This window comes from Schistocerca nitens, chromosome 4 (genome assembly GCF_023898315.1).
Source record: "Schistocerca nitens isolate TAMUIC-IGC-003100 chromosome 4, iqSchNite1.1, whole genome shotgun sequence".
In the NCBI taxonomy this organism is placed as follows: Eukaryota; Metazoa; Arthropoda; class Insecta; order Orthoptera; family Acrididae; genus Schistocerca; species Schistocerca nitens.
Window position 1 is genome coordinate 387,693,825 of NC_064617.1, and position 26,231 is coordinate 387,720,055.

The window sequence follows — 26,231 nt, forward strand, 5'->3', positions numbered from 1 at the left end:
GTTAAGCTTTTGAACAATATCCTTCCCCAGAGCTAACTAACTAACAAAACACGCAAATATATACGTCAAGCTACAGGTCCTGGCAAGTTACATTGTCTTAGTGCCACAGGATAGCTTGGCAGTGGCTTCAGTCTTGTTTATATTCCTGTTGACCACTCAGTGCATCAGCTTTATGGTGAGTGATATGTATATTCCTTCCATTATTTAAATACAACGAGCTTATAACAAAATGAGAATTCCTACTGAACTCTAGACACGAATACAAGATCCATTTGTTAATTTTGTGTCTTATGTTCTATTGTGTGTATTACAGTTCAGAGTTCACACTAACTGTTATTGCTGGTGATAAATGTGGCAAATTCACATAAAGGATGGTAGACTGATCAGCTTCTGCCATTGGCAAATGGGATTATCAGCAATGCTGATAAAAAAATAAAAAGTGTTTGGAGACAGGAGAAGAGAGAAATAGAAATATGGGAGAAGGGGGGGAAAGGTCAGATGATTCAGAACTAAGATACAGAGGAACCCATGAAGTAAGGGGGAAGAAGAAAGTATGGGTAGGCGAAGTGGTGCCTTTAGAATTATGAGGTTGAAGATTATACATTCAGTTCTGAGAAAGAATATAAAAATAAAGGCTCAGTTTCAAATGGGAGCCAGCAAATACATTAGGCAATTGTATGCTATGAATTAACAACAGTATTGTAAAGTTAAAACAAGAACTGGATTGCGAATTCCAAAGGCTCCCAAGTACTGTAATATAAATACTGTCAAACATGTAAGCTTTTGACCAAAAGGGCCTTCATCCGAACTGGACAACATACACACACATCCATACAAATGCAACTCACACACACACAAATGTGTACCTGTCCCAGGAGAATAAATATGTGAATTTGAAAGTCATGCCTTCCTTAAACATACCTATGTGTATTTTTGACAGTATTATGAAAAGGATAGTTGCTACTCACCATATAGGGGAGATGCTGAGCTGCAGGTGTGTACAACAAAAAGACTGTCAGAAAGAAAGCTTTTGACCAGACATTTCTGATGATGGCCTTTTTGGCTGAGGGCTTACTTTCTGACAGTCTTTTTGTAGTGCCTATCTGCAACTTAGTATCTCCACTGTATGGTGAGTCATAACTATCCTTCTCATAATATCATCATTACTTCATCCTCGATTTTCCTATGTTTATTTTTATCAGTGTTACTGATAATTCCATTTTCCTGAAAACAACGGCTGGTCCTCCTACCATTCTTCATGTGAATTTACCACTTAATGTTCAATGTCATTTGTCACTAGCAATAACAGTGTGAACCTTGAACTTTAGTATACACAATAGAAAATAAGATATGAAATTAGCAAATAGGCCTTGTATTCATGTCTAGAGTTCAGTAGGAATTCTCACTTTGTTATGAACTCCTCTTATAGTTTTTAAATAATGAAAGGAGTAAAACATAACCACTCACCATAAAGCTGATGCATTGAGTGGTCAACAGGCACATAAATAAGGCTGACCATTGCTAAGCTTTTCTGTGGCACCAGAACAATGTAACTGGTCAGGACCTGTAGCTGTGCATGTATATTTGTGTGTTTTGTTAGTTAGTTGCCTCGGAGAAAGGATATTGTTCAAAAGCTTAGCAACAATTTCAGCTGTATTTGTGTGCCTGTCAGTCAGTCAATGCCTCAACTATATGGTGAGTAATTACCTTTACTGCTTTCACAATCTGTATCCTACCTAGGACTTTCCAATATCATTTTAATAAATTTCAGGTGGTCACAAGGCATAAACCAGGAATGCTCAGAAATTACAAAACAAAAGAAAATTATTCTGTATTAACATCTTAATTTATAGGACATACTTTTATTAACAACTATTTCTTTAAAGTATCTACATACCTATATTCTACAGTTAGAAGTTCTTAATCACATCACATGTACCAGTGTTTTTAGTAAAATTGTCATTTTTGCAAAACAAAGAGTGTTATTTTACTTCAAGATAGATTGACAGCACATTACAAAAATGTCAAAGGAACATAATTTTATCTTTGTTACATAAGATTTTCATTTGTTGCTGTTTCACACAAGTATGCATAAATATATTAAAGTATGTATTTTCACTAATTTCCCACAGACATAGAAAGAGTTTGTAAAGTTAAAATCCTCTTGCTTAGCCCCATAATTCTCGTAGATGACCATCTTGACTAATCTTCTTTGGTTAATTAATAGTTTCTTACAGAGTAAATGTGCGTGTGAGCTGTGTTTGCATGAGTGTGTATGTATGTTGTCCAATTCCGATGGACGCCCTTTTAACCAAAAGCTTGTGTGTTTGACAGTCTTTTTGTTGTGCCTGTCTGTGACTCAACATCTCCACTATGGTGAGTAGCAATCTGTTCTTTTCGTAATATTGTCATTATTCCATCCTGGGTTTTTCCATTGTTTGATAATTTAAACACAGTAGACACTCAACTATTTGGCCTAATGTGGCAGAAGGTCAAGCCATATAGACTGGAATTCTACAAATTCTCTTTTCTGACCCCAGCTATACCATTTAAAATACCCTTTTCACTTTTTCTTTTTTAATACTGAAATCCAATTTTATTAACATTTTCTGACCTCTGACCCCTTACATAATACATAATAATTATAAATGTTTGTTATTGAGATACTGCACCCTTCAAAAATTATCACAGAAGAAATAGAATGATCTGCATAGTGTTGTATGAATGTATGATTACACACTTATGAAAAGTCGGGCTTAACAAAAAAGATGAAACTTAGAAGTTTGAGGTTTTTTAAAAAAAACTTTGATAGATGACTGTTACCTACCTGTAGCTGCAATATCCCTCCACTTATGCAAATAGATGGTATCAGCTGGTGCTGGTTCTTCCTGCTCACTAACGTACTGTGGCTGTGCCTCATTCATCTTGAACCCTCCCAAATGTCAGATGTGATTTCTTCCAGCTTCTGGGTTTGCCTCCTCCTCTTGTGTAAATTCCCCATGCATCACCATTTTCACAATATCATTGTCAGATAATCCATCAGTTTCATTGTTTGCCATCCATTCTGTGACATTTTCTGCATCAGCGTTCTCACAGTCCGATACACTTTTGAGCAGTGAAACAATATCATCGTTTCCATTTTTGACTTTGCTTTCAAACATGGATTCAAAGTTAAAATGTCCATTTTCATAGTCTAAAAGATTTTTCCAAGAGCTTACAAGTCATATTCGACCAACCACCTCATGGTATTTAGCAAGTGTATCATCTTCAGAATGGTTACACAGTCTTCATTATTATCAACTACTGATATCAACAAACTGAGGAGACTTGCAAAACTTCTTGTTTAGCATTTCAAGCATGCTCATGCATCACCTGATAAATTGCAGGCACATTTGAGGGTAAAAATAAAGCTTTTTTATCTCCGTCTGTGAGTTTGTCACTGCCAGGAAGCAAAAGTGCATTATCAAGAAACAGCAGAACTTTCCTCAATAAGTTATTGTCTTTCAAATATTTCTCTACATCTGTAGGAATGCATTTTGGAACCGGGTGTTAAAGTTTTCTGAATTCATTCATCTTTTGATGAATGTAATGCAGGGGCAGTGACTACTGATTTTTCAGGTTGTTTAAAGCTCTAGGTTTTCATGATTTCTCTATTAATGTAAGCCTAAGCTTGTGATTGTCAGCTGCGTTATTGTAAGCCAGCATGGTAGTTCACTCCTTACTTTTCTTATATCCAGGTGCTACAGCTCCATTTTTTGAAGCAAGCATTTTTGTAGGGAGCCTCTTGTAATTTAAACTACTCTCATTGCAACTACGCTATTGTTCACCAGAAATTCCCTCCTCATCAATTAACTTTTAAAATTGTCTTTAAACAATGTCACAGCCTACTTATCAGTGGATAAAGCCTCTCCGCTGGGGGTAATCTGGTGAATACTGAATCATGTTTCCCACTGGCAGTAAATTCTGAACCTTCCCCTTCTATTTGCTGCTGAAATTGCACTTCTTTTTCCTGCAATACTGGCCCATTAAGGGACAAACTTTTTCCTCTTAAGGGTTTGTGCCACAAAAATAAAGTTCGCTCAATTTCCTTATGCTTACCTTTCAACATTGCCTTCATTTACTTTTATTCCACTTCCACTAACTTGAGAAGCACACCACTTCTCAATTTCTGCTCTATTTTTCTTCCACTCCAATATTACTTTTCCAGTTCTGGTTGCTACTCCAGAATCCAGTTGCATTACAACACGTAATTTCTGATCTATAGTCTCTATAATTTTTTTTCATTTATTGCACATTGCCATTTCTTTAATTAAAACATCAAGGACCACACAAAATGACAATTTAATAATGTACACACTTTGGATGTCAGATATGCAACTCAAGAAACAAAGTATGCAGAGCTGCCAGCAGAGATGTTCTCTACATGTGTCCATTGTTATTTGTGAGCATTGGAGGAGAGATTCTAACCATCATGTGTTGAAAAGTATGGACCTTACCTTATAATTGTGATTCCAGATGTGCTAGAAGAACAAATGAATAAAACAGTTTGAAAGGCTGCACAGCATTGTAGCTGGCACCCAATTGCTAAAGCTTTGGAAGAGTGCAGTATGTACAATAAATTAATCCTCATTTTATCACAGAGAATCATTTTATGCTATTAAGTAGGCTAGATAGTCATGAGCCATATAGTAAATAGTCTACTGTATTATTAAGATGGATTTAAGTAGAACTACAGAAAATACAGGTTGTTATGTTAAAAATAAATACTTTCCTAATAGGTTTCACAGAAGGAAACTGTTGTGTAATGTGTCATATGACTTCTATACTGTCTCAAAGCTGGAAGAATATGTTTCACAATTCTAGTTGGGGCTAACCATATCAAACTGTATCATTGGTCCAGTGGTATTTCTTAGAAATGGGAAGTTTGTAATTTTTGAACGTATTTGTTGTAGGATTATGCAATGGAATTTGTATTCAAATGTAATGGCTGTTTTTCTAACCCAACTATTTCTCTAAATTGTTCAATAAATACATAAAAAGACTGTGTTCACAATGCCTAGAAAACTTTGTCACATAATTACATATTCTCATTTGGACAAATAATATGTTTTCTTCTGAAGTAGGTTATCTAGCACACATTGGACTAGTGATTTCTTGACAGAAATCAGTCATATAGAAAGGTCTAAACTGAGAGAAGCTATCTGAAACTAATATAACATAAAGAAAATCACTTATAACTATGATGGTCCTCTTAATGTAGATAGATAACTTAATCAGTAATATCATCAGAAATCTGAATTTGTTTGCAAAGTGTTTTCTCCTCATTTACTCAATAGCCTGCATCTTAACACAGAAAAAGAGAAGCATATGTATAATGTGACAAGCATATGAGACACTTCCGACATACAACCATGAAATACATGAGATAATTTGTGAATAGTTGTGAAATGTTACTACACTGACTTGGTGAAATAAATTTTTAGTATTTGCTTCTTGGATGACTATTGTATTCATAATACAGTTTCAGGTGAGGAGGTTTTGTAAACCATAGAGCTGATTTATTTTTCTGTTTTTCTTTTAGGTTTCTCCATAGTGATATTAATATTATTCAGATACTTGGTTGGAGTTATGGTATGGATTGTGCTTATTGCTGTGACACTAGTCAGTTTAGGAGGAACACTTTATCTTTGGTAAGTGAAATGATTTAATACATATGCCGTGTTCATTTTATTGTGTATCCGAAAGATTAGTAACTGGTAAGTTAAAGCATGGTTTTATATCACTTCAATACTTAAGAGCATCCCACCCACAACTAAAGACCTTCTTTGGTAGTAAAAACAGTGAGAAGTTTAAAAAAAGAAGTGTATGTTCTAGTTCATTTCACTTGTTGTTTCCCTAAAATGTAGGCGTTTCAATGACTAGTTTTATTCTTGTGTTTTTCACCTTAGTGCATTTATTTAAGCTTCAGCATTTTTAGATGCTTTTAATCTGATTGATTGACTAGTCTGTCTGATGCCTTTGTGAATAAAGAATCTATAATTTTGCCAGGGTCAGCTGTGGTTGTTGAACTAACTAGCTGACTGTTCCTGGGAGACTCAAACTCAGGACCTTTGCATTTCATGAGTAGGTGCTTTAATTGACTGAGCTACCCAAGCACAACTCATGACCCATCCTCACAGTTTTACTTCTGTCAGTACCTCATCTCCTAACTTCCAAACTTCACAACTTGCAAGATTGCCACTCCTGAAAGAAAGCAGGCTTGGAAAGCTAGTCTCACAAGTTTCACAGGAAAGCTTCTGTGAAGTTCAGAAGGTAGGAGATGAGGTACTGGTAGTAGTAATGCTGTGAGGATGGGTCACGAATCATGCTTGGGTAGCACCGGTGGTAGAGCATTTCCCCACAAACAGCAAAGGTCCCAAGTTCCCGCTCAGTTCAGCACACAGTCTTAACAGTGAATAATCATGCTTGGGTGGCTCAGGTGGTAGAGCACTTGCCCACGAATGGCAAAGTCCCCTAGTTCCAGTCTTGGTCCAGCACACTGTTTTGATCTGCCAAGAAGTTTTGTACTAGAGTACACTCTGCTGCAGAGTGAAAATCTCATTCTGGAAATTACTACAGTAGTTAATAAGCTGCAATGGTCCAGTTACTTATTTATCCCAGACTACAATCAAATGTGATTTAAATGTCTCTATGTATTCAATACTTGTGATTACATGCCACCACTTCCTCATTCCTACAAATAGGAGTGTCTTACCTGCATGGTAGTTGTCACCTGATACTAAATCCTAGATCAAGATTACACTTTCGACTTACATGCATACTATCATCCGATAGTAACCACAGTTTGTGTAGTACTCTGTGGAATTAGGAATGACACTGGCATTGTATTTGTAAAGTATTAGCATAATTAGTTATTCATCTCTTCATAAAGAATGGTTTCTGTCTCCCTCTGCTCTGCTGTTGTTCATTTTGGAAAATTGTTTTATTTTCAAAATGCAGTGTGCAGAGACAGATACCTCATCAGTAAAATACTGTGACACAGGTCACATTGTCTGTTCCACTTCACTTTTGATGTCCATAATACATTGTGCAGGAGTAAAATGATTTCTTCATCAAAATTCTTGTCTTTCAGGATGATTACATTTGTTAGTAACTACCCTGCAGATGCAAACGGAACATACAATACACACATCTCATCCTCCCCCCTCTCTCTGTTCATATTGTCCTCCTTCCCCTATTTCCTCCATCCCCTCTCCTCCACCCTTGTCTTTGTCCTCGTCCTCCTCTTCCCCCTATCTCTGTCCGTATTCTCCTCTTCCTCCTACCTCTCTCTTACTCTTCCCACTATCTCTGTCTATCTCCTCCTTCCCCGCTCTCTACCTATTTCCTTTTCTTTCATGTCCATCTCCTCTTCCCCCTCTTTGTTTCCACCAGCCCACTATCTACATTTTCCACCTGCCTCCTACACCTCCCCACTCTCCGTCCATCTTCTCCTCCCCTCTCCCTTCTCTCTGTCTGTCCATTAACTACTCCCCTCATTTGTCTATCTCATTGTTCTACCTCTACCTGTCAGTCTCACCTTCCCCACCTACCCTGTCTCTCTATCCATCTCCTACTCCCACCTCTATCTATTCATCTCATAATCACACCTCTCAATATCCCTCTCATCTTCCCATCTCTCTCTGCTCAGCCTTGACCATCCACATGTATACCATCTGGAACACATTCCGATACTGCTCGCATAACACACCTGTTGTGCAAGACAGTGTAGATGTCAGAGGTTAACAACCCTTTTCACCACCAGCCCCACACCTACGGAAACTAGGTATTTCTTACTACCATGGTATTCCTTCCCAGATTAATAAGAAATATGTGTAACTAATTTGGTTGAAATCGATTCAGTCGTTTAGGAGGAGATGTGGAAAACACACACACACATTTTTGTATCTTCATATGATTTTATTTACTGTGATACTTAGTCAATAGATCCATTACAGCATGACAGTATGTGGAATGGATCAAAACAATTTATTCATTATTTTGTTAATGTCAGTAACAATCATGTACAGAAGTTGGAAATACAGATTTCAAATGTTATGTACACACAGATATTTATGAAGTATTTACACTTAACAAAAAATGTGTTGTTGTTGTGGTCTTCAGTCCTGAGACTGGTTTGATGCAGCTCTACATGCTACTCTATCCTGTGCAAGCTTCTTCATCTCCCAGTACCTACAGCAGCCTACATCCTTCTGAATCTGCTTAGTGTATTCATCTCTTGGTCTCCCTCTATGATTTTTACCACTCACGCTGTCCTCCAATACTAAATTGGTGATCCCTTGATGCCTCAGAACATGTCCTACCAACCGATCCCTTCTTCTGGTCAAATTGTGCCACAAACTCCTCTTCTCCCCAATTCTATTCAATACCTCCTCATTAGTTATGTGATCTACCCATCTAATCTTCAGCATTCTTCTGTAGCACCACATTTCGAAAGCTTCTATTCTCTTCTTGTCCAAACTATTTATTGTCCACGTTTCACTTCCATACATGGCTACAGTCCATACAAATACTTTCAGAAACGGCTTCCTGACACTTCAATCTATACTTGATGTTAAAAAATTTCTCTTTTTCAGAAGCGCTTTCCTTGCCATTGCCAGTCTACATTTTATATCCTCTCTACTTTGACCATCATCAGTTATTTTGCTCCCCAAATAGCAAAACTCCTTTACTACTTTCAGTGTCTCATTTCCTAATCTAATTCCCTCAGCATCACCCAACCTAATTCAACTACATTCCATTATCCCCGTTTTGCTTTTGTTGATGTTGATCTTATACCCTCCTTTCAAAACACTGTCCATTCCATTCAACTGCTCTTCCAAGTCCTTTGCTGTCTCTGACAGAATTACAATGTCATCGGCGAACCTCAAAGTTTTTATTTCTTCTCCATGGATTTTAATACCTACTCCAAACTTTTCTTTTGTATCCTTTACTGCTTGTTCAATATACAGATTGAATAACATCGGGGAGAGGATACAACCCTGTCTCACTCCCTTCCCAACCACTGCTTCCCTTTCATGTCCCTCGACTCTTATAACTGCCATCTGGTTTCTGTACAAATTGTAAATAGTCTTTCGCTTCCTGTATTTTACTCCTGCCACCTTCAGAATTTGAAAGAGAGTATTCCAGTCAACATTGCCAAAAGCTTTCTCCAAGTCTACAAATGCTAGAAACATATGTTTGCCTTTCCTTAATCTTTCTTCTAAGATTAGTCTTAAGGGTCAGTATTGCCTCACGTGTTCCAACATTTCTACAGAATCCAAACTGATCTTCCCCGAGGTCAGCTTCTACCAGTTTTTCCATTTGTCTGTAAAGAATTCGCATTAGTATTTTGCAGCTGTGACTTATTAAACTGATGGCTCGGTAATTTTCACATCTGTCAACACCTGCTTTCTTTGGGATTGGAATTATTATATTCTTCTTGAAGTCTGAGGTAATTTTGCCTGTCTCATACATCTTGCTCACCAGATGGTAGAGTATTGTCAGGACTGGCACTGCCAAGGCTGTCAGTAGTTCTAATGGAATGTTGTCTACTTCCGGGGCCTTGTTTTGACTCAGGTCTTTCAGTGCTCTGTCAAACTCTTCACGCAGTATCATATCTCCCATTTCATCTTCATCTACAGCCTCTTCCATTTCCTATTGTAAATAAAAAAAAAAAAAAAAAAAAAAAAACAACATAGTATCGTATCCTGTGACTAAACTATCAAATAGTCACAGATGGAATTGATCATATCACACAAATACCTGGATACAACAATTTGCAGGGATATGAAATGGAACAATCAAATAGATTCAGTTACAGGCAAAGTTTATTGCTAGAATACAAGGGAACTGCAAGCAGACTGCATACAAATCAATTGTGTGACCTAACCTAGAATATTTCTCAAGTGTGTGGGACTAGTGATATTGAATGTATGCAAAAAATGGTAGCATGACTGATGACAGGTTTGCAGAATCTTGAAGACAGATGCAAACTGTCCCTAAGCAGCCTACTTGCAAAGTTTCAAAGCCATACTTAACTGATGAATATACTAAAATCACCTGTGTATTACTCCAGTAGGCATCCTGAAGGCAAGAGTAAATAAATTACAGTGCACACAGAGATAATACATTTATTTTTCTCATATGACAATTTTAAATTTCAAATGTTTACTGAGGTTTGTTCAAGTAGGAATTCTGTGATATAACAATTTCCTAGAGTTCCATGTTAATTACATTTGCATGTTCCTTTAATATGTTTTAATTATTTTTTATTTATTGTTATACTTTTATTTATTATTATTGCTTCTGCTGCAAAGGTTTATTTGGAAGCAAGCGAAGGATGGCTTGGCACATACAAAAAATGATAAAGATGCTGAAGGAAGATCAGTAACAGCCTATCTTGTTTATGCCATACTAGCAACAATAGCAACTGTGAGTATCAATCATGAACTTATAAAATTTATAGGAATGATTAACATATCAGATAGTTATGTAGGTTCTCATCGCCTATCACTGTTTGAGACTAAAATATGCATATATTAAATATTTTTAATAATATTTCATCTGTCAATAACTAAGTTATATAAGTATCTATAAATTCAAGGAAGGAAGAAAGGAAGATTGGGTTTAACGTCCCGTCAACATCGAGGTCATTAGAGTTGGAGCACAAGCAAGGATGGGAAAGGAAATCGGTTATGTCCTTTCGCAAGGACCATTCTGGCATTTCAATTTAGGGAAATCACGGAAAACCTAAATCTGGATGGCTGGATGGGGGTTTGAACTGTCGTCCTCCCGAATGCCAGTCCAGTGTGCTATCCGCTGTGCCACTTCGCTCAGTGCAACTTAATGCAGTATTCTATTAAAAAAATAATATCAAAAGGAAAATTAACCTCAGAAAACTAAAATTATAAGACAGAATTACTGCCCATCACTTACCTCCAGGAAATAAAATTTCAGCACTGCCAATTAACAAACAAGACACGTCAAAAAATTTGTGGTATAACTTCACCATAAGCCTAGAGCAACTGATGGTAATAACGGATTCCTAAAATGAATACAGTTTTATTATACATAGAATAAAAAATCTTATACTAAGTTACCTCTTGTTCAAATGGTCATTTCATCCTTCGTTAATTCTACTGAAAAGCAGCATTTCTCCAGCAAAATCCATTGTAGCCCTATATTTTAGAATCTCTGGCTTCATATTAAACATGTTTTGTCTATTAATTTGTTATACATTCTCATCCCCATATACCAAGGAGTCTGTGCATATAGTTCCAGTTGGTCTGTGGGTAACATAAAATTATCTTTGCTTCTTGTATTTTATTGTGTCTATAGTCATCCTCCACAGTAGTTTTTGTCTGCTGTGTATGAAGATTACAATTTTGTACACGTATGTGGAAGGAAAAGTTGGAATTTGTAATTCCTGTAATAAAGGGCGATAAAATTCTTTTTGCTATGAAGTACACATGTATCTGACAATTTTCTTCTGCAGCTTCAGTATTCAAGATTAGCTATTTGGATTCACCCCAGGAAACTAAAACATACCTAATGACAGATTCAACATATCTACAATATGCTTTTTTTGTGTACTTATGTAGGTAGGATTTTCTAGTATTTGCATTGCAAATACTGCTTAATCTTTTTGACAGGAAGTCAGTGTGGGTATTCCAGCTCAAGTTCTTGACCACATTTAGTGTAAGAAATTTAATCATGTCAAATAATGGAAACTCCAGTTTGGAAGATCAACAAAATAAGGGAAAGGTAGACTGCTACTCACCATAAAGAAGATACGTCGAGTTGCAGACAGGCACAATAAGAAGACAGTTACACATTAGCTTTCAGCCAAAGCCTTCTTCTGAAAAGGAAACACAGACACATTCAGTCACACAAACAAGCACACTTCATGTATATGTGACCACCATCTCTGGCAGCTCAGATTGGAATGCGAAATTTGATCATGTCAGCTTATTGATTGTTATGTTGTATTTGAAGTTCCACACATTTTGAATGTCTGGTTTTGAAATGTACCCTACAGGTTTATGGGATGTTGAGTTTTTTAACCCATTTAAATGGAATCAGTTCCGTAAGCTATTGCGTATGCTCACAGTATAGATCAGAATCAGCTTCAATTAAAACAGAAGTATCATCTTCAAACAGAACTGATGGTGAATCTATATTTATGGGTAAGTCATTTGTGTAGGACAAGAACAGGATTGGACCTAAAATGAAGCCTTAAAACATACCTTGTGATACTGTACACCATTTAGAATAATGATTCACTGTATTTGAAGAGACAGTTAAACTCTGTTTTCAGTTCTGCAGATATGATGTAAGCCATGTCAGAGTATTGCCCTTAATCCTTTATTTATCTAATTTGTAAAAAAACCAAGGCATGGGTTACTGAGTCAGAGGCTTTTGTAAGATCACAGAAGATACCTGTAACTTTACTCCAAGTGTTGCTTTATCTTTCCAGTAAAGTTATTTGCTGCATTTAGTGTGTTCTTTCCTTGTTGGAATCCAAATTGGTTATTTATACATGGTCCATTCACATTAACGTTACCACCACCTAGGTTCAGTGTCACTCACAGACAGCTGGTGGCAGCACTAGCAGTGGAGAGTATATAAATCATGTATGGGGGAAGCGGAAAACAGTGCAGTCATTGTTGTAATGCAAAAATGGAGCAATTTATCTGACATTCTAAAGGGCATAATCACCTGACTTTTGGGCCAAAGTGGAAGCATTTCCGAAATGGCTCAATTTGAAGACTATTCACATGGCAATGGTTAAAGTATACTGTGCAAGGCAAAATGGCACCAAAGAAGGGACATAGATGACAACAGTGCAGGACAGATGTGGAGATGTGTATGGGCAAATAGATGTGCAGCTGTTGAGCAACTGACTGCCCAGATGGAAGCAAGGGGCTACTAACAGTGTCTTCTCAACGACCATTCAGCAAATATTGCTGCATATGGTTCTCCACATCAGGTACCTGCTTCATGCACCCACACTGACTGCTGCTCATTGACAATGAAGGCTGTAATTTGCATGCCAGTACTTCCGCTGGATGGTGACAAGTGGCCTTTTCATGTGCATCATGTTTTATGCTCCTTCGGACAGATGGATGTTGGTGTGTACAGTAGGAAGTGTCCAAAAGCAAACACCCTGCAAGAATCATCAGAAGAGTCCAGGCCAGAGGGTGATCTCCTCATTCTGGAAGGTACAGTGGATCAACACAAGTTGGCATCTATTCCTGGGAACCATGTTCACCCCTACAACCATCTTATTTTTCTCAGCACAATGGCATTTACCAGCAGGACAGTGCAATGTGTCACACAGTACGCAGTATATGTGCATGATTTAAAGAGTGCTAGGGTAAGTTTGCTGTACTCCTGCAGCCACCAAACTCCCCATATTTAAACACAATTAAGGATCTTTCTGATCACCTCGGGCTTTTTTTTTTTTCTCAACTGAGAAACCTAGTGCAGCTGGTCATGGCACTGGAGTCAGCTTAGCTCCACATCCCTGTTGCTAACTTCCAGAACCTCACCAACTCTCTTCCTGCACATATCAATGTGGTCCTTGCTGCAAGAAGCACATTAATGTGACTGAACAGTGTAATAATATCATTTTTTACAATAGAATTTTGAATCTGGATTGAAGTTACTTCCTCTAACGGTTTTGACAGGACTGGAAGAATAGATATAGTGTGTTATTTTCCATGTCTTTCCTCCACCCATTCTTGAACACAAGTCTGACTTTGACGTACTTCAACACATCAGAAAAGCATCCTTGTTCAAAAGACTGGTTCATTATTTGAGTTAATGAAAGTGCTATTATGTGATGCACTGCTTTAATCACTGTAGTGGGTACTTGTCCCACCCAGAAGAGGTTTTAGTTTTTAATGATACTGTGACAGTTGCCACATCCTTTATCAAGACATTTTTTTAATCTGTGAGATACTAAGCATCATGGTGAAGTCCAGATAGGTTTACTGTACTCTGATACTCTACTATGTACATCAATGGGAGCAGACAGGCTTTTCTGATGCAGTTTTACATGCCTTTTCTGCAGTTTTGACTGCATGTGGGTACATAGTATATGAAACTTCAAGACCTTTTTATCTAATTATCAACAACGCTCACTTCCAACGCTCACTATAAGTGCTTACGAGACCAGCCCTACACCAAGACTGAACTGAATCAGGAGATCTGACACTTGTCACCCAGCAGTAGATTCTCTTTGGGGTCAGGCCTATGGAAAATTGGCAACCCAAGGATCACCAGAGGCTCTTTCTACTATGAAACCAATTTCCAAAAATCGTCCATGAGCAATGAGGCCTTTTCAGATGCATTTAAAACTTGAATTATTACTAGTTGGTAAGGGAGAAATTTCAACCCAAATCCAGTGTTGAAGCTGAATTCCATCCTAGATCTTGAGAAATATTTTGACATGGTCCCTCACGAGACTATTTGTAAAATGCTTCATGATTGTAGCACTTCTTCCATATGTGTGCAATGTATCCATAGCTTATACTGTTGTGTTAGGAATGCTGTTCACTGCACAGCAAAGATTTTGTGTCCTTTTCCAGTTAACCCTTTAACTGCTCTGGATGTGTTAACGCGCACACCTTTGTACCTGTCCGTGTGTGCTCTGAACGTGTTTATATGCGCCACCAGCCCTTCTACCTGGTACTCTCAATGTGTCTACGTGTAAACACATTCAGAGTACCAGGTAGAAGGACTGGTGGTGCGCATAAACATGTTCAGAGCACACAGGAACAGGTACAAAGGCGCATGCATTAACACGTCCAGAGCAGTTAAAGGGTTAATGTTAATGAGCATTAAGAGTCTGCACAGTGACAGGAGATATTTAATATACACCCCATCCTTCGACAACGTTATATGTTGATGATGTGTTTTATGCAAAACTTACTAAGATCTTAGACATTGGGCCATTAGGTGAATGAATCATTTTAACAATATAGCATTGAGATTAAACAAAAAGAAAACTGATTATCTGGAATGTGGATGTCTGGCTAGTGACCCCATTATAGTGATCCAACCAGTGAACAAAACTATACAGTGTAAATATCTCAGCTCTCTTACAACTCTGGATGATGAGATAGTCCCATGTACTTGACCATGAGTTACTGCTAGACAGCTGAAGTGGTGAAAAGCTGCTAGAGTACTATTTGACCAGAAAGTACTCAACCATCTTGAGCAGTAAGATTATAGATCTACTAACAATCCACTTTATACACTGCAAGGCACATACACCTTCTCCTCCTAAAATAACGTGGCATAACTAGTCTGTGTTGATACTGCTGCACATGTGGCTGCTCAATGACTGACACTGTCTTACCAGAAACGTCACTTATGTAGCTGCCAGTTATCAGACCGCAACTTCTGGTCGCCAGCAGCGCGCCGAGTCCCTTATCTACTTCCGCTCTGGGAGCAATAGCGTGTGCAATGCTAAGTAATACTAGAAGCGTCATGCTAGAATGCCCAGTGGGCAACGCAAAGTACCTAGAACATTGCACATAGTACACTAGCATATCGAAGATATAGTAACTGGCAGCAAATGAATGTTCATATATTCATATATAATCAAAGATGGAAGCACAGTTCCCCCCATTGCCATGGTTCCCCCTTCTGAGATGTCAGTGTCTGTTGGTGAATCAGTATCTGGATGACTTGGGATGGGTCCTTTACCATGACCCAGTAGGTTTCTTTTTTGCTGTCATGTAATATTTATTATTTTTTTTTATTTTCTAAAGGAAAGGGCAGTGGTTCCTATACAGCTCAGAAAGATAAGCAGCAATGATGAAACAAGAACTAGCATTGCATGAGATGAAAATAAAAATTTTGCACTGGTTTGTGTGTTCATAGTGCTGGACTGTATGAAGAATGAATATGTAACAGGAGGGATGAGAGTGATAGTAATCACCTACAGGTTAAGAGAACATGCCTCAAATAGTATTAGCACAGCATCAGAAGTGAAGAAAATCCATGGCAAAAACTTTCCTCACTTACAACCCAGGAGTTAGTTGAAACCTGTAAAGTTATAATTGATTTTATTGATTTTATATTGATGTGTATAACCTACTTTGTCCTTCAGAGGCCTTTTGATATGGAAGGTATGCCAGCTATCAAAGTTTTGATATAAGTGGAAGTTTATATGCTGTCACTAGTGAGCTGGAGATCAGTGACTTGGAACGTGAAACTGAACAGGACTGGGTGAAATGAATAGAAGGAAAGGTGTTTAGAGCCTTGGAGGAATGAAAACTGGATGACTTGGCCTTATGTCCAGATGCAGAGTTACAAGTGATGGTAAGGGCACTGGAGAGCATGATAAAGTCCTCATCCATTCTTACTTTCTGAGCTTCCTTCAATCTGTAAACTGCACATACCCAGTAAATAAACAGGTGTAAAGCAGCTATTATTCCTTTCTCCTCCTACAGTGACAGGGAAATTAGGTGCCACTCCTGTTGCTTCCAGGGCACATGGAAATTGTGGGTTGTTAGGAGCAACTCATCCAGTAGGTCAAGAAACAGATGGACACAAGTGTGCCATGGAAGTGCCCATGTCCTTGACATGGAACTTCACTAATAAGAAGTTGTTTGGGTAAGACTATAGTTTCCCATATGCATAAGAAATGAGGTGGTAGCTTTGGAATCAGCAGGATATTTGTACAAATGGTGTTCAGTGATATTAAGGCCATGGACATTGGAGGGGGGCGGGGGGGGGGGGGGGTTGGCTGCTGTATAAGGAGATGGTATCAACAGTATACAGTAGGGAGCCAGCTGGTAATAGATTAGGGATATGGAGAGGAAATGGAGGATGTGATTGGTGACATAGAAAGACACTAAGGTAGAATTGTTAAGATGTGTATGTCAACTAGGGAGGAAATTCTTCGTGAAGGCATAGTAATATTCAACAAAAGATCTTTCAGTGTGATTAAGTTTGTAGATTTTTGTAAGCATATAAGAAAGTGTGTGTAAAAGGGTGAGATCTGAGCATGCATTGGAGGTCATCCTGGACTAGGAAAGTTTGCTTATGGCTTTCTAAAAATCTCAACCCACATCATAACCACCTACCATCAACAATTCCTCCAGTTCAATAGTTTCATTTTGTTTTGACAAGTTAAAAGTATTAAAAAAAGAATAATCAAACCTATTTTTCACTTATTTTTATATCAGTCCAGCTGGATGTTCCATAAAAACACGGGAGAACTGCTGGATATCAGTAACTTCCTGCCACGATATTTCGGCTCCGAGTCTTCTGGCCATCTTCAGGTGAATGCCACTGTAGTAGTACTGGCGAGTACACGCTGAGCTCCGCTATTTAAAGCCTTCTGAGGTGACATTGCGCATGCGCAGCTCAGCTTGCGCGTTCATAACGGCTCCGTGCGCTGCGCCTCGCGCCCTCCACTGTGAAAGCCTGGCGTATCGGTGTCAGGTCGATTTCATCTTTATGCAGATAACTACGTCGACTACGAAGTTTCTCTATAACAGGATTCCAAGCAGAGTTCAGCTGATAACCGCTATCTCGATTGATGAGAGTCTCGTTGTCAGACAATCTTATTTCCACAGCTTCATTGATAATCGAGCTCCAAAAGTTTGATGTATGGACCATGTTTTTATGGAACAATCAGTACGCCGGGAAAGCTTTAAACATCCTTTTGGAGCTTGATTATCAATGAAGCTGTGGAAATAAGATTGTCTGACAACGAGACTCTCATCAATCGAGATAGCGGTTATCAGCTGAACTCTGCTTGGAATCCTGTTATAGAGAAACTTCGTAGTCGACGTAGTTATCTGCATAAAGATGGAAATCGACCTGACACCGATACGCCAGGCTTTCACAGTGGAGGGCACGAGGCGCAGCGCACGGAGCCGTTATGAACGCGCAAGCTGAGCTGCGCATGCGCAATGTCACCTCAGAAGGCTTTAAATAGCGGAGCTCAGCGCGTACTCGCCAGTACTACTACAGTGGCATTCACCTGAAGATGGCCAGAAGACTCTGCGCCGAAATATCGTGGCAGGAAGTTACTGATATCCGGCAGTTCTCCCGTGTTTTTATGGAACAATCAGTACGCCGGGAAAGCTTTAAACATCACAGTCCAGCTGGATGTTTGTTTTATTGTTTTAGCAGTTAATGATTAGATGCTCATTTCAGTACCCTTCTTTCTCAGCAAGTACTTATTTATCAAACTGTTTATTTGTATTGCATTTCATGTTATTTTCCTATTATTTCTAGGTTATCATATGTCTAATTATACTTGTGATGAGGAAACGCATTAAGCTGGTGATTCAGCTCTTTCGTGAAGCTGGAAAAGCAGTTGCTAGCATGCCGATGTTGTTATTTGAACCTCTTATTGTAAGTACTGCATCAGAAAATAGTTTTCCAATTCAAATTTCCATTCCAGTTATATTTAATTGCCAAGAATATTCAAAGTCACTAACAAGAAATGTTTTCAGGTGGATTCTATTCAATTCAACAGTGTATGAATTGGTGTCTTGAGTAGGAATGTTTATATTATTCTTAAGTAATACTTACATTTCTCTTAGTACCATAATAATCTTTTAAATACAGAAAAACAGAGAATATCTTTGACCTGTTTGATGTATGCAGGAGAAACTGTAAAACCATAGAGAACATTTTTGTTTATGAGGAAGGCCTTCATTGATGCCTAGAACCTGAATTGGGTAAGAGAGCTAGCCTTACATGCTAGGTGGAAATTGAGCTAGCAGTTTGCTGCATTGTACCCTGAAATAATCATAACCTTCAGGTTTGCAGCCAATGGAGGGCTTAAAGCAAAGACTTAGACAATCTCTGAGAATCTTGGTTGCAGATTTTTTGACCTCTGCTGAAAATTTTAAGGACCCCCCTCCCTTCTAGTAGGTCAGACATGCATTACTCATGTGAAGTGGCTGCTACAGTAGCAGAGTACTTGTGTCAAACAAAAGTTTATTTTAGGATGGAGTAATCCTTCCATTGGCTGGATAACAAATTAACTGTTCTTCATTGTAGACTGTTGATAGAAAATGTTAATGTAGTGTTAATTAACTGCAAGAGTGTCCATAGAAAGGTCCCAGAACTAGTCTTTCTTATAAATAGTAATAATGCCCACATAGTACTAGGAACATAAAGTTACAGAAACAAGTAGTGTATAGTAAATGACAATTAAATTCTTATTTGAATGTAGATTACAAAGATTCCCTTCTAGTAGGTCAGACATGCATTACTCATGTGAAGTGGCTGCTACAGTAGCAGAGTACTTGTGTCAAACAAAAGTTTATTTTAGGATGGAGTAATCCTTCCATTGGCTGGATAACAAATTAACTGTTCTTCATTGTAGACTGTTGATAGAAAATGTTAATGTAGTGTTAATTAACTGCAAGAGTGTCCATAGAAAGGTCCCAGAACTAGTCTTTCTTATAAATAGTAATAATGCCCACATAGTACTAGGAACATAAAGTTACAGAAACAAGTAGTGTATAGTAAATGACAATTAAATTCTTATTTGAATGTAGATTACAAAGATTATGCTGGATGCTAGTCACAGGAGCAAGCCACCTGACAATGTGTGGTGGAATGTACTTGTGGTATTTATATCTGATCCACCTTCCTTGATCCTTTAACAAATAATATGAAGAAAGATTGCTAGTAAATCTCTGTCTTAACTATAATTTCTTGAAATCTCTTTCGGTCATTTCATGACATGTATGTGGAAGAAAGTAATACATTGTCCAACTCTGAGACTCTCTAGGAATTTCACTATTTGTGAAAAGATTGGCAGTTGACTCACAACATAAGCAAATGTAACACATGTGTATACATAGGTGGATAGACTCATTATTGTTCGATTACATGATTTTTGAACAATCACTGGAAGCAATCACATCCATTATATATCTGGTAGTACTCATATGGATTGGTATAAAAATTGAATGATCACATCAAACTGTCTGTAGAAAATCAAATACCAGGCAGAGATTCACTGGAAGAATCTTCAGGATATATAGGTCATCCACAAAGAAAGTAAAGTAGCTTACAAAACACTTGTTTGACCAATGCTTGAGTATTGCTCTTTAGTCTGGGTCCCTTGCCAAATAGAACTCATACAGGGAATACAGAAGACCCAAAGAAGGGCAGTGTGTTTCATCTCCAGAATTGGACACTACAGGAGAGACATTGTGTGTCACAATGTGATTTACTGTTAAAATTCTGAGAGTGTATGTACGTAGAAAAATTAATCAACAATGTCCTTCTTCCATCCCACAACCCATGAAAAGATCACATAGGTAAAATTAGAGGGATACTTGTTCATATGAAGCCTTACAAACATTCTTTATTCCTGCACATTATAATCAACTGGAACAGATGAGGGGAGAAGTCACCATCATACACAAAGCTCCCACTGCCATACATTATAAGATTTGTTTGGAGAGAATAGATGCAGAGGTACATTTCATAAGAACTGCGTTCTGGTGATGCCTTTATGTACACTTCTGGAAATGGAAAAAAGAACACATTGACACCGGTGTGTCAGACCCACCATACTTGCTCCGGACACTGCGAGAGGGCTGTACAAGCAATGATCACACGCACGGCACAGCGGACACACCAGGAACCGCGGTGTTGGCCATCGAATGGCGCTAGCTGCGCAGCATTTGTGCACCGCCGCCGTCAGTGTCAGCCAGTTTGCCGTGGCATACGGAGCTCCATCGTAGTCTTTAACACTGGTAGCATGCCGCAACAGCGTGGACGTGAACCGTATGTGCAGTTGACGGGCTTTGAGCGAGGGCGCATAGTGGGCATGCGGGAGGCCGGGTGGACGTACCGCCGAATTGCTCAACACGTGGGGCGTGAGGTCTCCACAGTACATCGATGTTGTCGCCAGTGGTCGGCGGAAGGTGCACGTGCCCGTCGACCTGGGACCGGACCGCAGCGACGCACGGATGCACGCCAAGACCGTAGGATCCTACGCAGTGCCGTAGGGGACCGCACCGCCACTTCCCAGCAAATTAGGGACACTGTTGCTCCTGGGGTATCGGCGAGGACCATTCGCAACCGTCTCCATGAAGCTGGGCTACGGTCCCGCACACCGTTAGGCCGTCTTCCGCTCACGCCCCAACATCATGCAGCCCGCCTCCAGTGGTGTCGCGACAGGCGTGAATGGAGGGACGAACGGAGACGTGTCGTCTTCAGCGATGAGAGTCGCTTCTGCCTTGGTGCCAATGATGGTCGTATGCGTGTTTGGCGCTGTGCAGGTGAGCGCCACAATCAGGACTGCATACGACCGAGGCACACAGGGCCAACACCCGGCATCATGGTGTGGGGAGCGATCTCCTACACTGGCCGTACACCACTGGTGATCGTCGAGGGGACACTGAATAGTGCACGGTACATCCAAACCGTCATCGAACCCATTGTTCTACCATTCCTAGACCGGCAAGGGAACTTGCTGTTCCAACAGGACAATGCATGTCTGCATGTATCCCGTGCCACCCAACGTGCTCTAGAAGGTGTAAGTCAACTACCCTGGCCAGCAAGATCTCCGGACCTGTCCCCCATTGAGCATGTTTGGGACTGGATGAAGCGTCGTCTCACGCGGTCTGCACGTCCAGCACGAACGCTGGTCCAACTGAGGCGCCAGGTGGAAATGGCATGGCAAGCCGTTCCACAGGACTACATCCAGCATCTCTACAATCGTCTCCATGGGAGAATAGCAGCCTGCATTGCTGCGAAAGGTGGATATACACTGTACTAGTGCCGACATTGTGCATGCTCTGTTGCCTGTGTCTATGTGCCTGTGGTTCTGTCAGTGTGATCATGTGATGTATCTGACCCCAGGAATGTGTCAATAAAGTTTCCCCTTCCTGGGACAATGAATTCACGGTGTTCTTATTTCAATTTCCAGGAGTGTATTTATATGCTTCTTTTTGCAAGAGTAGTTACTTACTGTGACAGAAGTGGTGTCTGATGAATGCAATTTCATTAGTCAGTCTAAGATGTTTCACTCATTGTTTATGTTCCTATTCACCACTCATTTGCCTTCCCCCCATAATGTGATTGTTTATCTTTACTCATTCCCAATATCAAATTAAAGTTATTATTTATTCAGCCTTATAAACAGCATTAATATGAAGATTATAATAGATAAAAGAAAAAGTACAAGCTTTCAGAACTGGATCTGAATGGCTGTATTTAAAAGAGCCACAACAGATTTAGTGTAATCTTAACGGTGCATATGCCACATGGTGAAACTCAATGTGAAATGAAATTATTACTGCAAGTAAGTGTATGGTAAATGGGATGTCTGTTGAGAAAGGATTGTAATTGCAAATCAATGGCACAAAGCTAATTTTGTTCCAATGGACAACTGTAAATAATGAGAATTTGAAACTACAATTTTTAGTGGAAAGTCCCTTCTGGAACCAAGGAACATAGTTTTTTAGGTGTTCTATCATTCTTGAGCACACCAAAACTTAGAGACAGAGTTTTACAATGAAACTAATAATTGTAAATAATTGTCTTAATTCCATTGTTATAAACAGGCCTAAAAATCTCATCCATGAGTATCCATATTTCTGTAAAATTCATTGTGAAATAAACTAGCCCCCCCCCCCCCCACACACACACAGAGAGAGAGAGAGAGATCAAACAGTAATGTCATGAGAAAAGATCCTTAATACCATTTTAATGGTCATCAATTTCTTCAGAGATTTTACGTTCAAGAAAATCATTTACTTTCTTAATTTCGCATGAGGAAGTTGAACTCACAATTTACTGAATATATGTGTGTAATACTATGATTGTCCCTTCTGAGCTGACTGCACTGATTTATGATTAAATGATTAAAATGCTTGCTAGATGTGTGCTGTCACATAACACTTGGTCACCATGTTTCATAACTTAATAATTGTAATCCTTGACAGACTTTGTTTGATTTTTTTCATGCCTAGAAAAAGGTTTTTTTACAAGGGAGGGAATTAGTGCATGTCAGGCAGATGAAGTGAGGTTATTTTAGCATTTACACTAGTGATCTGTTTTTTATTCCACCCTTCCCCCCCCCACCCCCCACCCCCCAGAGGTATATACTATTTTACGAATACATCATGTCTGCAAGTCTTGTATTGTAAAGATACCCAAGAAAATCTGTTTACACAGTTGCAAAGTATCTAACAAATCTGAAATTAGCATAGACATTTTAAAATCAGAGTTCCACTAATCAAAAACCGCATGCATAAGTTTATAATATGTTTCCTTAATTAAATAATTTGACATCTAATGGCCATTTTATAATTTGGATAATGTTTAATACTTTGCCTGTGTTATTCATGTAGTAATACATCTTATATTAAAAAAAAAAGATGCTGTGACTTACCAAACAAGAAAGCACTGGTAGATAGACACAATAAAAAACACACAAACACACACACAAATTTCAAGCTTTCGCAACCCACAGTTGCTTCATCAGAAAAGAGGGAAGGAGAGGGAAAGATGAAATGATGTGGGTTTTAAGGGAGAGGGTAAGGAGGACTCCTTACCCTCTCCCTTAAAACCCACATCCTTTTGTCTTTCCATCTCCTTCCCTCTTTCCTGATGAAGCAACCGTGGATTGCAAAAGCTTGAAATTTGTGTGTGTGTTTTTTATTGTGTCTATCTACCAGTGCCTTCTCGTTTAGTAAGTCACAGCATCTTTTTTTAATATATTTTTTCCATGTGGAACGTTTCTTTCTATTATATTCATATCAGTAATATATCTTATTACGAAATAATTGTGAGCAAAGTGTTATCTGTGTTTTCTTGCCAATAGACATTTGTTATGCTGGGGCTTGTGGTGGCAGCCTGGATTTACTTTTGCCTTCTTATTGAGAGTTCTGGAGATCTCAAAGAGGGTGAAAACAATAAAATGTACTATAAGAAGGATGTTATAATGAAGGTAAGTGATTAATTTCATTATTTGTCAAGTGTAGCTGATTATTAATTAGTGAGCTGTGTGTTCTATTGTTTTTATTTTTATATCTTATGATGAGATGGAACAAATCAGTTTTACATTTGTACTCATTTTCTCAGTGAAAAAAAAAAAATACAGCAAAATGCTGATCTTTTACATGATTGTCTTAAGCTGTCTTTTGCTTTGTTTTTATGTACAGTGATTTATGCTTCACTATGTTCAATCTCTCTCTCTCTCTCTCTCTCTCTCTCTCTCTCTCTCTCTCACACACACACACACACACACACATCATATTACTACATGTTCATAAATTTTTCTGTGTAGTAGAATCAGTTTTCAAGCAGGTAAGCTTTCAATTTGAAGTGAATTTTTATCATCAGTTAGATTCTTGACTACACAGGATATGTGGTCAAATATTTTTATGGCTTACAAGAATAAAGTACGAATGCAGCAAGCATAGTCTCATATTAATACAACAAGGAAGCCTGTGCTAAAAACCTTGAACCACCTTGTGCAACCTATAGAACTGTTGAAACAAAATACCTGAAAAGTAGGCTGAAAATTAATTGACTGCAAAAGATATAATTAAAAGTAGGAAATGTTAGTGAACTGCAGCCATAGAGCAATGAATAACTTTATCATATTCTTGTTGATACAGCAGCAATATCTTGTGAGCTTTTCTTAGCAAAATATAACTTTAATCTACATTGCTCACTGAGTGTTGGTCATGTTGGAGAGTATATTTCCTGTAGAAGTATGTAACCTAGAAAATTAGTTTTGTTGCTTAATACTATACTCCATCTGTAGGGCAGATTAGAGAAAAAATGTGGAAGGCACAGGGGGATGACAATTAAGGATAGGCAAGGCAAAAGCAAGCATAATATGAATATGTCATTCTGAATTTGTTGTGGTGCAGGCAAATGAAGTCATATGTTAAAGACATTGAAATAAGACTCATGTAATGGGATGGGGAAAGGGGGAAGTGTGAGCAAGAGAGAACAAAAGAAGGGGAAGATTGCGGGTAGCACAACATTTTTTTTGTGGGGGTGGGGTGGAGGGAGTAGAGGTCAGGATTAGGAGAACATGATGTTGAAAGGGACAGGGGAATACAGATGGTACAGGTTGTGAAGTAGACATTAAAGTTGAGTATGATAATGTGGACAGTAACATGCTGTGTCAACAGGGTAATCAATTTACTATTCGCCCTGTTTTGGTGGTAATCATTCATTTGGGTGAACAACTGGTTATTTATCATGTCTCCATAAAAGGGGACTATCATGTTGTAAGTGCTTGGGGACAGGAATAGTATAAGGATGGACTACAATAATTTGTAGATTTTGAGAACAGCAGATTAGTGCTTTGTATGAGGGGGCAAGGATTTTGGGAAGGATGTTAATTTTAAGAATTCTGAAAGGTAATCAGAACCCCAGTGGAGGATGTGATGAAACTGTTCCTATCATGAGTAATACTAGATAATGAGAGGAACTTCTTTGCAGATGGCTAATGGGGCCTACATACTATGTCAAAGTCAAAGGTTGTGCTGATGGTAGTATAGCCACTGCTTGTATCACCCAAGCCGGAGTGTCTTGACAGAGGAGCCAGACAAAGTGTGTCCCACAACATAGGATAGGATGGGGAGTCTAGAGGGATGGCGAAGTCAGTTTCCCTAAAGGAGTAAGCCTGATATAAATCATGACTGAGTATCTTCCGGGGTAAGAATATATTCTGTACTAAGTGTCAACAGCCTCCTTGACAGTGGAAGTTAGGGCATTCTACTGTTCTCGGTGCAGGAAATAGTTCCGAAAGGCAGAAGAACCATTAGTTGTTCAATGGCATTAGACTGCAGAAGGCAAGGTGACCCAAAAGGCAGAAGAACCATTGTTTGGTCAATGGCATTAGGATGCAGAAGGCAAGGGGAAACCACTGCACTGAAGTTCACATGGCATGCCTCCATTCAATGTAAAACTATCCGAGTTTTTATTCTCCCATTTAGATCTGGGGGAGGGGGGAGAGGGAGAAGATACCTTGAACACTGCTGTGACTAGAAAGCATGACTGCTCTGGAAAGATAAAAGTATATGACAACAAAGTTTGAATTACCACATGGAATGTGCACAGTTTTATATGACTGGGAAGCTTACAAATGTAGAGGCAGAGAGATGCAGGCTGAAAGCAGACATTCTCGGACTAAGCGAAGTAAGGTGGCCTATATCTACGATTCA

General features: G+C 38.8%; 1 protein-coding gene across 1 annotated transcript in view; it reads left to right on the forward strand.

The window, feature by feature from the left end:
* Positions 1-26,231, forward strand: part of LOC126251874 (choline transporter-like protein 1) — a 502,309-nt gene that overhangs the window by 430,999 nt on the left and 45,079 nt on the right. Inside the window, exons 8-11 of the mRNA XM_049952563.1 lie at positions 5,582-5,690; positions 10,359-10,473; positions 18,304-18,423; positions 23,870-23,995. Coding sequence (XP_049808520.1) covers positions 5,582-5,690; positions 10,359-10,473; positions 18,304-18,423; positions 23,870-23,995 — 470 coding nt within the window. The remainder of the gene's footprint in view (positions 1-5,581; positions 5,691-10,358; positions 10,474-18,303; positions 18,424-23,869; positions 23,996-26,231) is intronic.